The 13,038-nt window shown below is 41.4% G+C and overlaps 1 protein-coding gene across 8 annotated transcripts in view; it reads right to left on the reverse strand.

The window, feature by feature from the left end:
* The window catches only part of sipa1l1 (signal-induced proliferation-associated 1 like 1), a 366,264-nt gene that overhangs the window by 37,867 nt on the left and 315,359 nt on the right, over window positions 1-13,038 (reverse strand). For all 8 annotated transcript variants that reach the window (XR_013579509.1, XM_078563125.1, XM_078563127.1 and 5 more), the window contains 3 exons: window positions 12,515-12,636; window positions 9,407-9,876; window positions 6,807-7,037 (listed from right to left, as the gene is read on the reverse strand). Coding sequence is in view for 7 of the 8 variants with exons in the window: in XM_078563125.1 (XP_078419251.1) it covers window positions 6,807-7,037; window positions 9,407-9,876; window positions 12,515-12,636 (823 nt within the window). In the remaining variant the exon portion in view is untranslated. The remainder of the gene's footprint in view (window positions 1-6,806; window positions 7,038-9,406; window positions 9,877-12,514; window positions 12,637-13,038) is intronic.

Here is a 13,038-nt window from a genome sequence, read left to right on the forward strand (position 1 = left end):
CCACTTCAACACAACAAGCCTCCTCCACCAATCAATTAGACTATGTGTGATGAGTAGTTTAACCCTATTTATCCACCTTGGTTCCTAATCCCTTAATACCCTTGTCTGCAGTCCATACACCCTAGTTTTGAAATGTTCAATTGATCTGGCCTCAACAACATTTTGGTTGGGTTGGGTTGGGTTGGGGAGGGGGGGAAGAGTTTGGGCTGGATTTTGGCTATTGAGGCAGAGTTCAAGTCACTGACCCCAACAGCAGTGCACAGATGGCCATAGCAGTGGGTGGAGTGCCCAGGTGGGCTGGTTAGGAGGCTCACTTCTATTTTCTGGGACCTTGTTCCAGTTGTTTTTTAAGTTGTTAGGCCCTCTCACCCTCACCTCTGACATCCCCTCAACCCCTACCCACCCAATGGCGCCTCCATAGCACCGACATAGCTACTCCACCAGTATCCACCATGGAAGACCTCAGGAGCCATGTGGAAATGAAAAAAAAATAGACTTCTAACCATCTGATACAGGTCTCACTCCGACATCCTTGATTGTGAAAAAATTCCCATTCATAGAACCCATTCAAAGCTTTCAAATTTTAAATGGTTAATCTCTTATAAAAAGAAACATCTATTCAGGCCCCAAATGAAAGACAGCTAATCCTTTAACGGACTCTTTAAACCAAACCGTGAAATCAGAATGCCCTGAGATAAATGTAACTTTTGAAACTCAGCCAAGCATTCATAATGACATAGGGCAGAATTTTACCTTTGGCGTGCTGGCTTGGTGAGGGCGGTCAGGAAGCGGCCCGCAATCAGGCCTGGAAGGCAATTTCACACTGGTGGGCCAATTAAGGCAAGACCAGCATGAAACGCGAGCAGCAGCGCTCAGTGATGCCTGTGCGGGCGGGGGGAGGACGACGAGCGGGCCAAGCGCAAATTCTGCGCATGAGTGCTTGTGCCATAATCTCCTCAGGGAGAAAATGATATATGAAGAAATAAATTAAAAAATGAAAATGTAATGAAACATGCCCCCTCATGTAGCTCTGTCACATGAGCAGGGACATTTTATTAATGAAAAATGAAAGTTTTTAATTTTATTTTTATCTGCTTTTGGAAACATCAACCCGCCCATGGATGAGGTTTCCAAATAAAGTGCAAAGGCCGCTTGGCGTTTTCACCTGGATGGGCAGCGAAAAGTAACATTTAATTAGATCTTTAATGGCCTTAATAAGCCTGTTAATTGTCAGCGGGCATGTTGCTGACTTTGGCGCATGCCCGCCAACCGAAATATCGCATGAATGCATGATGAAGTTGGGACACATGCCCAACGTCATCGTGCGTCATTTTATGCCCAGCCAGGTCGGGCCTGTGCCCGCCCGCCGAGCTAAAAATTTTACCCATAATGATAGTCCTTCGGGAAATATCAACAAAGAGCCCCTTGAAACAGCAGGATCAGATGTTACTTTTTTTTCCAACCTAGGCCTGTCAATCAGAGTGTTTTCCTTAAAACACTTGCTGACAACTGGAGCCTGTATTTTTTTTTAAAACAAGTTTAAAGAGTGGGCATTTAAACAAAAAACTTTAGATCAAGAGAGTTATACAGATCCTATCCATGCTTGAAGAGTTTTAACATCTATACCATCAATTCATGCCCCCGACTCTGCCAAAAATGGGGTCTGACCTCAGCACTGACGGCCCTTCTGATTTTGGGTTTCCCTCCTGTGTGAATCAAGATTCTATCAATGATTCTATCTTCCTTCTGTTCTGATGAAAGGTTGTCGGCCTGAAACATTAACTCTGTTTCTCTTCACCAATGCTGCCTGACCTACTGAGCATTTCCAGCATTTTTTTGCTTTTAAGCCCAAAGGTGCACTTTCCAAGGGATCCCTCTAAGTTTTCCCATTGCCATTTCCTCCAGGAGCGAAGACAGATGACTTGCTAGCGTCATGTTGGGTGACTAGGATTCTTGGTACTCCACAGAGAAGGAAAATCATCAATCATCTGCTAGGCTGCACCTCCCAATAGGTATGCAAAGCACTGGAAGCAAGACACAATCTGGTATTTAACCACACAATGCTTGAAAACGAGTCTTACGGCATATCCATACATGCAGGCCTCCAATAAAATATATCAAAAATGGATGGAATTCAACCCAGTCATCCATCAATGGTAAGTGCACACATTTATAAAATGGACAAAATCCCTGACCTGCACCCCTCCAGACAGCCAAATATTAAAAGGAGAAATGGATAAAGGCAATTGAATGGAGACCAGTGTATTAAAATTTCATTTCTGAAATAACAGAAATGAACAATTGATACCTTACTTGCTGAAGGAGTCCTTCTTTTCTCTACATAAAAGACATAAACTATGTATGGAACTTATATCAAAATTTTAGTTCATTATTAACACACAAAGTTGCATGCATGCTTGCACACTGACAGCATACAGCAAATTTGGATACCTGAATGTGTGCCTGCTACCACCACCTACTGCACAGTGATTTGATGGAATATGTTTCAGAAGCTGGTTAGGCACTGCATTGCTACATCTGTTTCTCACATTTTTAAAATGCTTGGGCAAAACCAACACGCAAGCAAATTCCAGACGGTGCCATGAATTATGCAAATATCATGCTTATGTAATTAGCAGGGCTGATATGTTGTAACCTTTGTGCTGTTCTCAGCTACTGCTGATAGCAATGAGATTCAACTGCGCTGAAGTTAAGGAAAATCAAGAGAAAAAGAATTCCGTTATAACGCCTTTCATGACCACTCGGATGTCCCAAAGTGCTTTACTGTCGATGAAGTACTTTTGAATTGTATTCACTGTGTTAACGTAGGAAATGCAGCAGCCAATTTGCACACAAGCTCCCACAAATATCAATGTGATAATGACCAGATAATCTGTTTTTGTGATGTTGACTGATTGATAAATATTTGCGAACATACTGGGGATGACATCCCTGTTGTTCATCATAATAATGCCATGGAACGTTTCACATCCACCAGTGTGCCTCGGTTTAATGTCTCATTTGAAAGACAGTATCTCCGATAGTACAGCATTCCCTCAGTACTGCACTGGAGTGCCAGTTTGATTAAGGAGATAGAAGGTAGGAAGGCAATCTCCGCCTATCACTGGCCCTCTATCCAGCTCTACCTGTCCCACCCACCCCCTTAAACCAGCTTATATTTCACCTCTCTTCTATTTTTCCTTAGTTCTGTTGAAGAGTCATACGGACTCGAAACGTTAACTGTGTTCCCCGCAGATGCTGTCAGACCTGCTGAGTTTTTCCAGCTATTTTTATTTTTGTTTTTGTTTAGGAAAAATGCCAAATTTCTCCCTCAAAATGTAAAAACGTGTTATCCAATTTAAACTGCTCCACTCCCAAAAGTGTTGACTGTTGACAGATTCCAAAATTCTCAGATAAAAACTTAAGAGCAATAATTAAGAACTTAAATCTGATTTGCCAGTGTACAAGGTATTTTGATAATTGTATATAAATTAGGTTGACACACTCGTAATGTGAATAAGTAATTAAACAAATGAAGGGTGTATTTAATTTGCTCTTTAAGATTACGTTTCACATTCCTTCAACTTGTTGCACAAAAATGTTTAAAAGTATGTCGACAGTGTGGATTGAACATTTGCACATCATGATAAGGAAAGCAAAGGCATCATTACCCAAGCAAACTTAGCTGCATATTTATGTATAGCACTTATACGAGCAGTGAAGTTTGAACAATCTCTGTGTGCTGAGGGCCCACCTCCATACCCTCCTTCTCTTTCGCACTCCCATGCCTGAGCCTGGCAGCATGATGTAAATTCTCTGCAAGGTTTCAGGCATGGGATCAGCTGTGGGCATGGGTACAAGATAGCACGCAGTTTCAGGAATGCAGGCAGGCACAGGAGAGCCGTTTCTCTTGCTGCAGTCAAGACGTCTGATACTTGTCAGTGAAAAGTTGTGTGTTGGATAGAATGTTTTCATTGGAGACATTTGCTGAGCAAAATAAGTCCACTGATGTTTTCAATGCCACATGATAGCATCAATTCATAAATTGAAGTTGCCACGATAAGTTTATCTGCTTGCAAAATTTCAGCAACAGGAGCAAAATAGAACTGCTTCTTCTTCATATTGTCACTGGTCATAGTTAATGCATAGGCTGCTTCATTTTCTTGAAACCTATCATTTCTATTAGCTTCACTAATTATGCAATATGCTGGATAACACTAGTTCGTTATGGATCATAAAACCCATCCCTGTGATGGTAAGTGTTTGGCAGATTTGTCATAGTTGCCAGGTGCATCCAGCTCCAACTTCTGTAACTTTGTCTTTACTGAACAAACTGGTTTCTCCCAGTGCCATAATATTCACACCATACTGAGCCAGTTCTTTGGCAAGGAACAATGTCCTTTGCTGAAGCCAAAAGGAGTTGGGTGATTGCAGAATGCTCCATGATATAATGGCAAGAGTGACCTAATGCCCATAATACTGATTCACACTAATTCCATGAGCTAATATTCAAAATGCTGAAAAAACAATCAGTTGCAGCAATGCTAAAGTGTTTTTACCCATGACCAGGAGACCCAGGTTTGAACTCCAGCATCAATTGATAGTCATACATTGGATGCCAGTTGGAGAGCCAGTCAGCAGTTATTGGAGAGAAGGCAGGTTGGCACATAAGGAAATAATGGCTCATGTTGGGAGCTACTGAATTGACATTTGCCTGTTTGTTTCTGAATATTAAAACAAGGTCTTGTTTTCAAAATGGAAATTTAATCAATTACCTATTAGTCACTAGCTCTTAAAAAGAGAGTAATTTTACCATAAAATTAGTATATGATCTCATCCATTATAAAAGGCACCATTACGCATATAAAAAAAGATACAGAGGTGTAACTCTTATAACGGTTGTGTGCTTGGGTGTGTACGTGTGCGCATGTGTGAGAGAGACAAACCTGGCAATTTAAAAATGGCAGAATACCTTTGAGTTGAGTGTAGCTAGATACTTGGACATTGATGGTTTTCTAAAGCACCCTTATTTATACCTAATTTGAGTAGCTCCCAGCTGTCAAGTCAAATGCCTTCATGCCATTCACAACTCACAACATAAAGCCCATGCATCAAACTAGTTACACTACAATCAACACATCAAATATAATCACACAGGTGTCCCAAACCAGCAAACACTTTCTGGAACTGCAAAAGCTTGAGAGAACCACGAGAATACAATTTTTTGGGGGGGGAGAAAACATTCAACTACCTGACATTCCAGAAGTAAAAGGTTGAGGGAAATTTCCTTTTAAAGAAAAGAAAGGAAAAAAAATAAAACACTGAAGCTACTGGATTTAAAAAAAAATCTAAATGCCAAGGAGGAGATTTCCCAAACCAGCAATGTTTATGCACTGTGATAAAACTGGAGTCTACTAACTGGAAAGTGTGCTGCATTAACAAAAAGAATGAAGGGTGGCAGATTTAGTCAGACCTCAACAAATGTACAGCAAGCTTTTCTACTCTTCATCCATCAGGGCAACTGTTAACATGAAAAGGCTGTCTCGGAGCTGTCTGGTATGTGGCAGTGCAGCCTCCTAGCATTGCCAAGAAAAACAATGCAGGTGCAGGCACCGCACGGAGCAGAAATTCTGTTAATCTGCGTCAAAGGCAGATCTGGACTTTGTGTTGGATTTCACTGCATCACAGTGACAACGCAGATGGAAACTTAAAGCAGAAAGAGCAAAGAGCCAGCATCTTCACCCTTATTGTTCACTCTGGCACCTTTCAAAAAGAATATACTGTAAGAAAATTATTTGTGCCTGTCTGCCGCAGGTCCTCGATTGTCTACATAATTTTACCTTGTTGCAAGAGAGCTTTGGTCTAGCATCCCTTTGGTTAAATTACACCAAATAAGATACATCTTAAGGCACCAGGACCAACAACAATAGCAAAGCACTATTCCAAGATTACTGTAAAATTGAGCAAGACAGCAAAGGGGAAAAGATACTAGAAAATTGTTCATAAAAAGCGATCAATAATTGGAATAGAACCATGACAAAAACCCTAATTATTGCTTGAGAAAGTTGAATCTGATAATTGGTTGGGTCCAGGAATGAATGGGAAAAAGGGAATAGGATAACTGTAGTATTTTTATGTGGGTGAACCTACAGGGCCCAAAAGAACCTCCACTTCCGTATTTATTTTGTGACATTCATGTAGCAAAGTATCCCATTCCTAGACTCCCTTACCCTTTGAGCATCTTTGTTCCTAGTATTGTAAGGCCTGACCTGAGCTTTAAAAGCAAGGAAGAGAATATTTCTCCAAAGAGCCTATTAAATTGATTTGCTAACACTCTGGTAAAACTATTCAGTATCAAACTATTGGTGCATAATACTTACAAGTTCACAATATACAGAGCTCCGTTTTCAGGCAAGCATTGTTGAATTTATACCATAAGGTTTACTGAGTCATTGAGTCTGACCCTAACAATAATTTATAGACATTAGTAGCAATGGTTGTTCCTAATTGCACTTAAAGCAAGCAGAAGACAGATATACCATATTTGGTTTCAGAACACGTATCTTGTGCATATGCGCTCATCTGAACCAACCATGCTCCCCCTTTGTAAATACCAGAATTCTTTTAGGAGGTCAGTAGAAGAGAGGTAGATTATATTACCTGGCCTACTGTACTGGGATAAGGATGTGGAGAGGGATTCTAATAGCTGTTAGTCTTGCAGTTTATGCAAAGTTTAACCTGGTTACACACTATGGGTTAGAAGAAAAGAACACTTCAGGGAGTTAGCAGAAGACTTAGAATCTTACTTTCTTGTATCCACAAATCCAACAGAATTAATGGTAGTCCCTTCTGGCTTTTTCCAGCCTATTAGGTATTTGCTGGTGGCCCCTTGACGGGGGTAAAATGTTCTGGGTCCAGATGCCGAGGATGAGTGGAGTGAAGGCTGTGGCGAAGGAGTTGGACGAGTCTCGTCATGAGGCGAACTCTTACTACGTGTGAAGACTACTGGACTTATGGAATGTCTTGAACTCAGAGTACTGGAGGGAAAATGAAATAATTTGTTATCAAGAGTGTGCAGCTTGAACCAACAAAGAACTTGCATGTCATTGCCACCAAACTAAAATGACCAAAATATCATCTTTATACGATAATCTTCCTCTTGTTAAAATGAACAGTTGATTTTATAAATTATGCCAAGTGAGCTGAATTGCATAATTAATTACTGATCATTTTTAATCTTTGCTGGCTTGACATTAATATAGCACTTAAAAGATCTGCATGATGTGCAGATAAAGATGAAAGTTGTTAGAGGGAAGCAGGAGAAATGTCTCTCCCATCTTCTCTACAGATTTGTTTGGATGGAAAGGGGCAAAAGGTCAAAATTGTCATCTTCAAAATGTCCAATAAATCTTCCTAAAAGAGTCTAGTTAAATGCTGTAGGGCATGGAGAAAGATTCTATTTGCTTATCAAAGGGCTCATCATCCTTTAGATTCGTATTGTTATGAAGAGAGGATTTTTTTTTCAATGTAGAAATTGGTATAACAATGATTGCAGCACTAATAAATCTTACCTGGGGAAAAGATGTAATTTGGTCAAAGCAGTGAATTTACAGAGGATCTTTAAAAAAAAAGGGGGAGGGAGGGAGATGGAGACACAGAGGCGTATAGGGAAAGAATTCCAGAGTTTGTGGCCAAGGTGCCTGAAGGTACAGCCACCTACGGTGGGGCAGAGAAAGTGTGGGGAGGTCAGGGGAGTTGGGGGGGTGTGGGGTGGAATTCAAAAGGAGCCAGGATCAAAGGGCTGAAAAGTTGACAGATTTGTAAGGCTGGAAGAGAAAGGGAGGGCCAAGGATATAAACATGATTAAATTTAAATTTTGGCGGGGGTGGGGGGGGGGGGGTGCGGTGGTGGTGAAAAATCAGGAACAATCTAGTTTAGCAAAGGCAAAAGTGATGGCTAAGTGGGTCTTGGTGCAGAATAGGTAAAGAACACCCCTTCTTGGGGAATCTCTCTCATCAAAACTATCCAGAGGGTTATTAATCTAGCTGCAAGGTATCATAAAGAAGAAAGATTTCTAGCAATGGTGCTGGGTTACTAATAAGAACATAGGCACGTATGAAAATTTCCCTTTCAGGTTCAGACTCTTAAAACGCATATCAATCACACTGACTTACTCAAAGCAACATCTTTTCACAGAAAAGATAAGCATTGTAATGTAAATGATATATAAATACAGATGAATATCACCAAAAAACAACGTCCGGCATTGTGTGGCAGGAACATTCTGACATCAAGGTGCCTGCTCAACTTATTCTGCAATATTATAATTGACATTCCAGGATCATGATCTTAAACCACAACCATTTGTTCACCAGAACAGGATACCAGCTACAGTGGAATGCCAACTGTCAATGGGAAGTGTCTTCTGTTTTATTTTAAAAGTTTTCAAAAGCTTACTGCTTTAACTTCATGGAATATTTTCTCTTTGGGGGTGAAAAAAAAAATTGGTGGCCTATGCAGTTCTTGAAATGATTTAGTGGATAATATAGTGTGGCACGGAGCTTTGGAGGTCAGGAAGGCTATGCTGCCTTCTTGGCCCCATGATGAGTTAGTTGCTCTCAGGCAGACTATAATGAGGTGATACAATTACCTTCCGCATTCCTGGACTAAGGTTGGAAGCAGTTTTTTAAAAAAGTTATTCCCATGATTTTTGCCCCTGATTGATATCCATGACAGCTGATGGATGTGCTGTTCAAGTGCAACAGTTTGTAAAGCATATTGTCGAATGCAAATTTCAGTGCCTAAATATATGCCGGTAAATCTGCAATCCCATGCTTGCAAGAAGCACTGGTTAAAGATGAGGCTGCGGACTTGTATTTTCCAACTCGGCACACTTGCTGCCAGGACTGCAGGATTACATCAATAAAATTATCTGGCAGTGATCCAATTCAGCTGTAACACACTATATGATGTCTGGTCACTTCCCAGATGCTTAGCTACTGACCTCAGCGTTGCCTTGGAGGTGCCAAGCAAAGGTCAGACCATTCCCAAAAGGGAGTGGTGGAGGGAAAATTATAGGGAGTCAATTGGCAACAACTGGTGCAACTCCCAGCCTGGAAACATATTTTCCATTCTCACTGCACTATTACTCCCTGTCATTCAGGGAGCACATCAGCAACACTCACCCTGGGTTCTTCTCTCAGCTGCTGTTCAAGAAGCAGACACAGCTGCATTCTCACACTTTACAACAGGCTGGGTTGGGCAAGGTGCCCTCAGCCCAAGTTAGTTGAGGAGCTATCGCTGAGGCTATACACACTGCTTTCTCACACTGGATAAGATGGCGAGGTGGCCAAAAAGGGAAATAAGAGGAAACCCACAATTATTGAGAGGTTTAAAAAAAAGTTACCTGGATTGGGAGGAGGTGTCACTGAGGCTATATGCACTGCTTTCTCGAAATGGCAGATTTGATGTACTGTGTATCAATCCTCCGTAAGACTTGCTTTCTGTGCTCAGTGCTGGTGATTGTGCTCCCCTCCTCTCGTAACTGTGAGTTGCCCGATCTCCCAATCGGCTGCAATGCATGCTACCATCACTGGAGCCAGGCCAAGGGGAAGCCGCCTTCTCCTTTAGTGGTGCAGACCTCAAAGAACTTGCTGGACAAACTGGGGTGCCTGAAGACAACATGGTGCTATGACATGGTCCATAAGAGGTTGTGTCGATGCCACTGTCTGCGGACGTGCCCTGAACGTAGTTATATCCATTTAGTTCAGACTCTGTGCGGTCCCCTGTTTCATACCACTTCTCATCACTGTGGGCACTTGAAGCGTTGCTGGAAAGTGTGTTGCTGCTCGAGTGGCTTGAATACTGTGCGTCGGTCTAAGAGGAGAGGTGTGGGTAAGCAAACATAGTTACATGGGGTCCATGCCCTAAACGATTTGAGCTTAATTAATAAAACTTAGATCAAAATATTTGCCATCTAAAATTGCTTACAGCAAAATTCTTAAAAGCAAAACGTTTAACTGCGATAAGAAACATTGCAAACTGTAAATCGGTTATTGAATTCTCGCTGTAAACAACTATTATAAATTGTAAAGCTTCTCCTGCTTGGATACATCATCATGATGGCCATGTCTCATCACAATAGCATTGCTAACGACAATTTCAAACTGAATGGAAAGATTGGGTTTGGCAGCCTCTGGAGGGCTGTAGACCCATCCTAAGAAGTGGTGTTCCTAGAGCCTTTTGCAGGAAGAGACCCAGTGCAGCAAATATAAATCTTCATCTCTGCTAGTGCCAGATGCCAAGTTTATGACTGAAGGTTGGGAAGGTTTGTTGCTAGATATGAAAAGTGTAAATTGTGTGTGCACACTGCTCTCTGTTCAGCTCTGCTCAAATACCTGCATTTCACCACCTTCTGAACTGGAAATGGAAAGGTACCAAATCCTGCTTGGTTTTTAAGCATAGTAATTTGTTGTGAAATGTCAAACTGCACCACATCTCCTGCTCAATGAGCAGTAAACTACACCAAGTGTGCATGCACCATGGCTATAGCCTAACTTCATCACTGTGACCAACTGCCCTCCAAAGCAAATTGCCCAACGTAGAGGAGCTGCTAGGACAGGGATTTCAAGATTCAGATAACTAGCAATTAAGACGACATCTCAAAACTTCATCTGGAGCAACAGATACAGGTCATACAGGATAGGTTGTCATTGGAAATCATCAACAAAACTGATCAGCACAGAATGTGCTTCAGATGCTGATGGTAAACAGCAATGAATTAAACATAGATATGTTCAAGGAATGTTTCAGCAGTGTATAAAACAACACCACTCATTCAGATTACATCCATAAGTGAGCTTTTTCACACAGTGAATGGTAATAACCTGAAATGCGCTGCCTATGAGGATGGTGTAAGTGGAAATAATCAATGATTTCAAAAGGAAACTTGATGAGCTCTTTAGGGAAATAAACTTGCCGGGCTACAGGGATAGAGCAGGGGAATGAGGCTGACTGGATTGCCCCACAGATACCTGGCATGGACTCAATGGGCTGAATGGCCTCTTTCTGTGCTGTAATCATTCTACAACTATGACTCCATGACAATGAATCTTGAGATCTGGCATTAGGGGGGGGGAATCCCTGATGCCTCAGTGAATTTGTGGTCCATATATCTGATCCACACAAACCACTGTGCCTGACCAATTCTGCATTGACCAGACTCCATAAAAAAAAGTGGTGACAGTGACCACGTGCCACGTGCCACGTTCGACATACTGAATATATTCCTCACATTAAACACAGAACCTTAACGTGACCCTTTCGGGCCATGTTACGTTTACCCTGTGAACAGCACAAGGCTGTGGCTACACAACTGCTAACTGGTTTTTTTTTTCAGTAGCACAAGGAAGTGAGTTTAAAAAATTGCTCCCACAGAAATATCTTAATGACTGACATGACCATGTGAAAACACCAATTTTTCATAAACTGCCACAGGTTAATGGAGCCTGACTAAGAAACCCAATGAGGCATGTACTCAAAAGCTTTTGTTTGACATCTAATGTTATTTAGGCATGCAAAAGTTAGCTACCGGGGTCTCCATGAATTTTATGGGATGGGGGGTGCAGCTGGAGAGGGGAAGTGAGAGAGGGGAAGCAATTATAACTGAAAATAATCAAAAAAAAAATTTAATTTCGGAAGCATTTAACCCCTTAAGACATTTTTCATTTTAGTATCTGAAGGTGCTGTCTCATCATTTTGCCTATCTCATCAGAATTTTTTTTGTTGGACTCTTTTTTTAAGTTCACAGAAATTCTATATAACACCTGTTTGAAAATGGACATATCTTGAAAGATCTTTTAGCACTCATGGATTACACGATTCCAACCATGCACCCCAGCCTAAAATCCTCCACTTCTCCAAGTTTACACATCTTCAATCGTGTGCCTGTGCAGCTCTGTGCTTCATGGAGATTATGAAGCACTTGCTCGCACGCATGCATAAAGTCTGCGCTTGGCCCATTCATCACCCCCCCCACACACACGCACGCACGCACACACACAGAGTCTGGTCCAGGTCATGAGCAGCGGTCAGCTTCCCGACCGCCCCGCCCACCCGGGGCAAAATTCCGCCCCCAGAATTCTTTAATTGGAAATGAGTGTCAAGGACTAGGAGCAAAAACACATGACCAGATCGTCACTCTTTTTGTACGCCTCGATTAATAAGTTATACAGCACTTAAGGTTTAGACTGAACAGGGGTGCCCAAAAAAAAAAATTGTTGAGCGGTTTTCTCTAATGCAATTCTTCATCTTCTTTAAAGGCTGCTTTTGCATGATTACGCACCTAATTGAACAAGTCACCTTGAAACCAGAATAAGGTTTTCCAGTAATCCTCTATCATAAGCTGCAGGTTAACGATAGAACATGTCAAGCACTGAGACTTCATTGTGGATATCAAGACCATTAACACGAGCAAATGCAGAACAAGTGTGCGGTAGATTTTTAATTTATTTACCTGTCCATGTTTGTTGGGAGAAATGTGGCCGACTACGACGTCCTGTCTCATCAGCCTCCCGTTGGGGCTATCTCGAAGTGCAGATGTTACCTTCGATACAGATGGGATGTGCCAGGTTGGTTCTGAAAACATAATTTCGATACTTTTTATAAAGCAGAGAAGGATTTCTCCTGCTATTTACAAACAGGCCAAATATTAATTACAGAGGGTTTCAACTGACTTCACATTGGCTTAAAATGGAACCCAGAAGAGCTATAATTTCTGCTTTGAAATTTATACAGTTCATTTTGAATTCATCTTGAGAACGGATTATGGCTGTGGTCCCACAAACAACTGAAATTGCAATTTCAAATGCTGTAATTAATGGAATCCTTTGCAAATGCGAAGAGCATCAGTTTTATGTAGTAAATCCCAGAACAGGAAATTAGCTCAAACCCTCTTCACGTAAAAGTACAACAAAAGGAATTCCTCAACCTCATCGTGCTTACTTTTCCAAACAAATACACATACGGAAGAATATTTTG

Source organism: Cetorhinus maximus, chromosome 18 (genome assembly GCF_964194155.1).
Source record: "Cetorhinus maximus chromosome 18, sCetMax3.hap1.1, whole genome shotgun sequence".
In the NCBI taxonomy this organism is placed as follows: domain Eukaryota; kingdom Metazoa; phylum Chordata; class Chondrichthyes; order Lamniformes; family Cetorhinidae; genus Cetorhinus; species Cetorhinus maximus.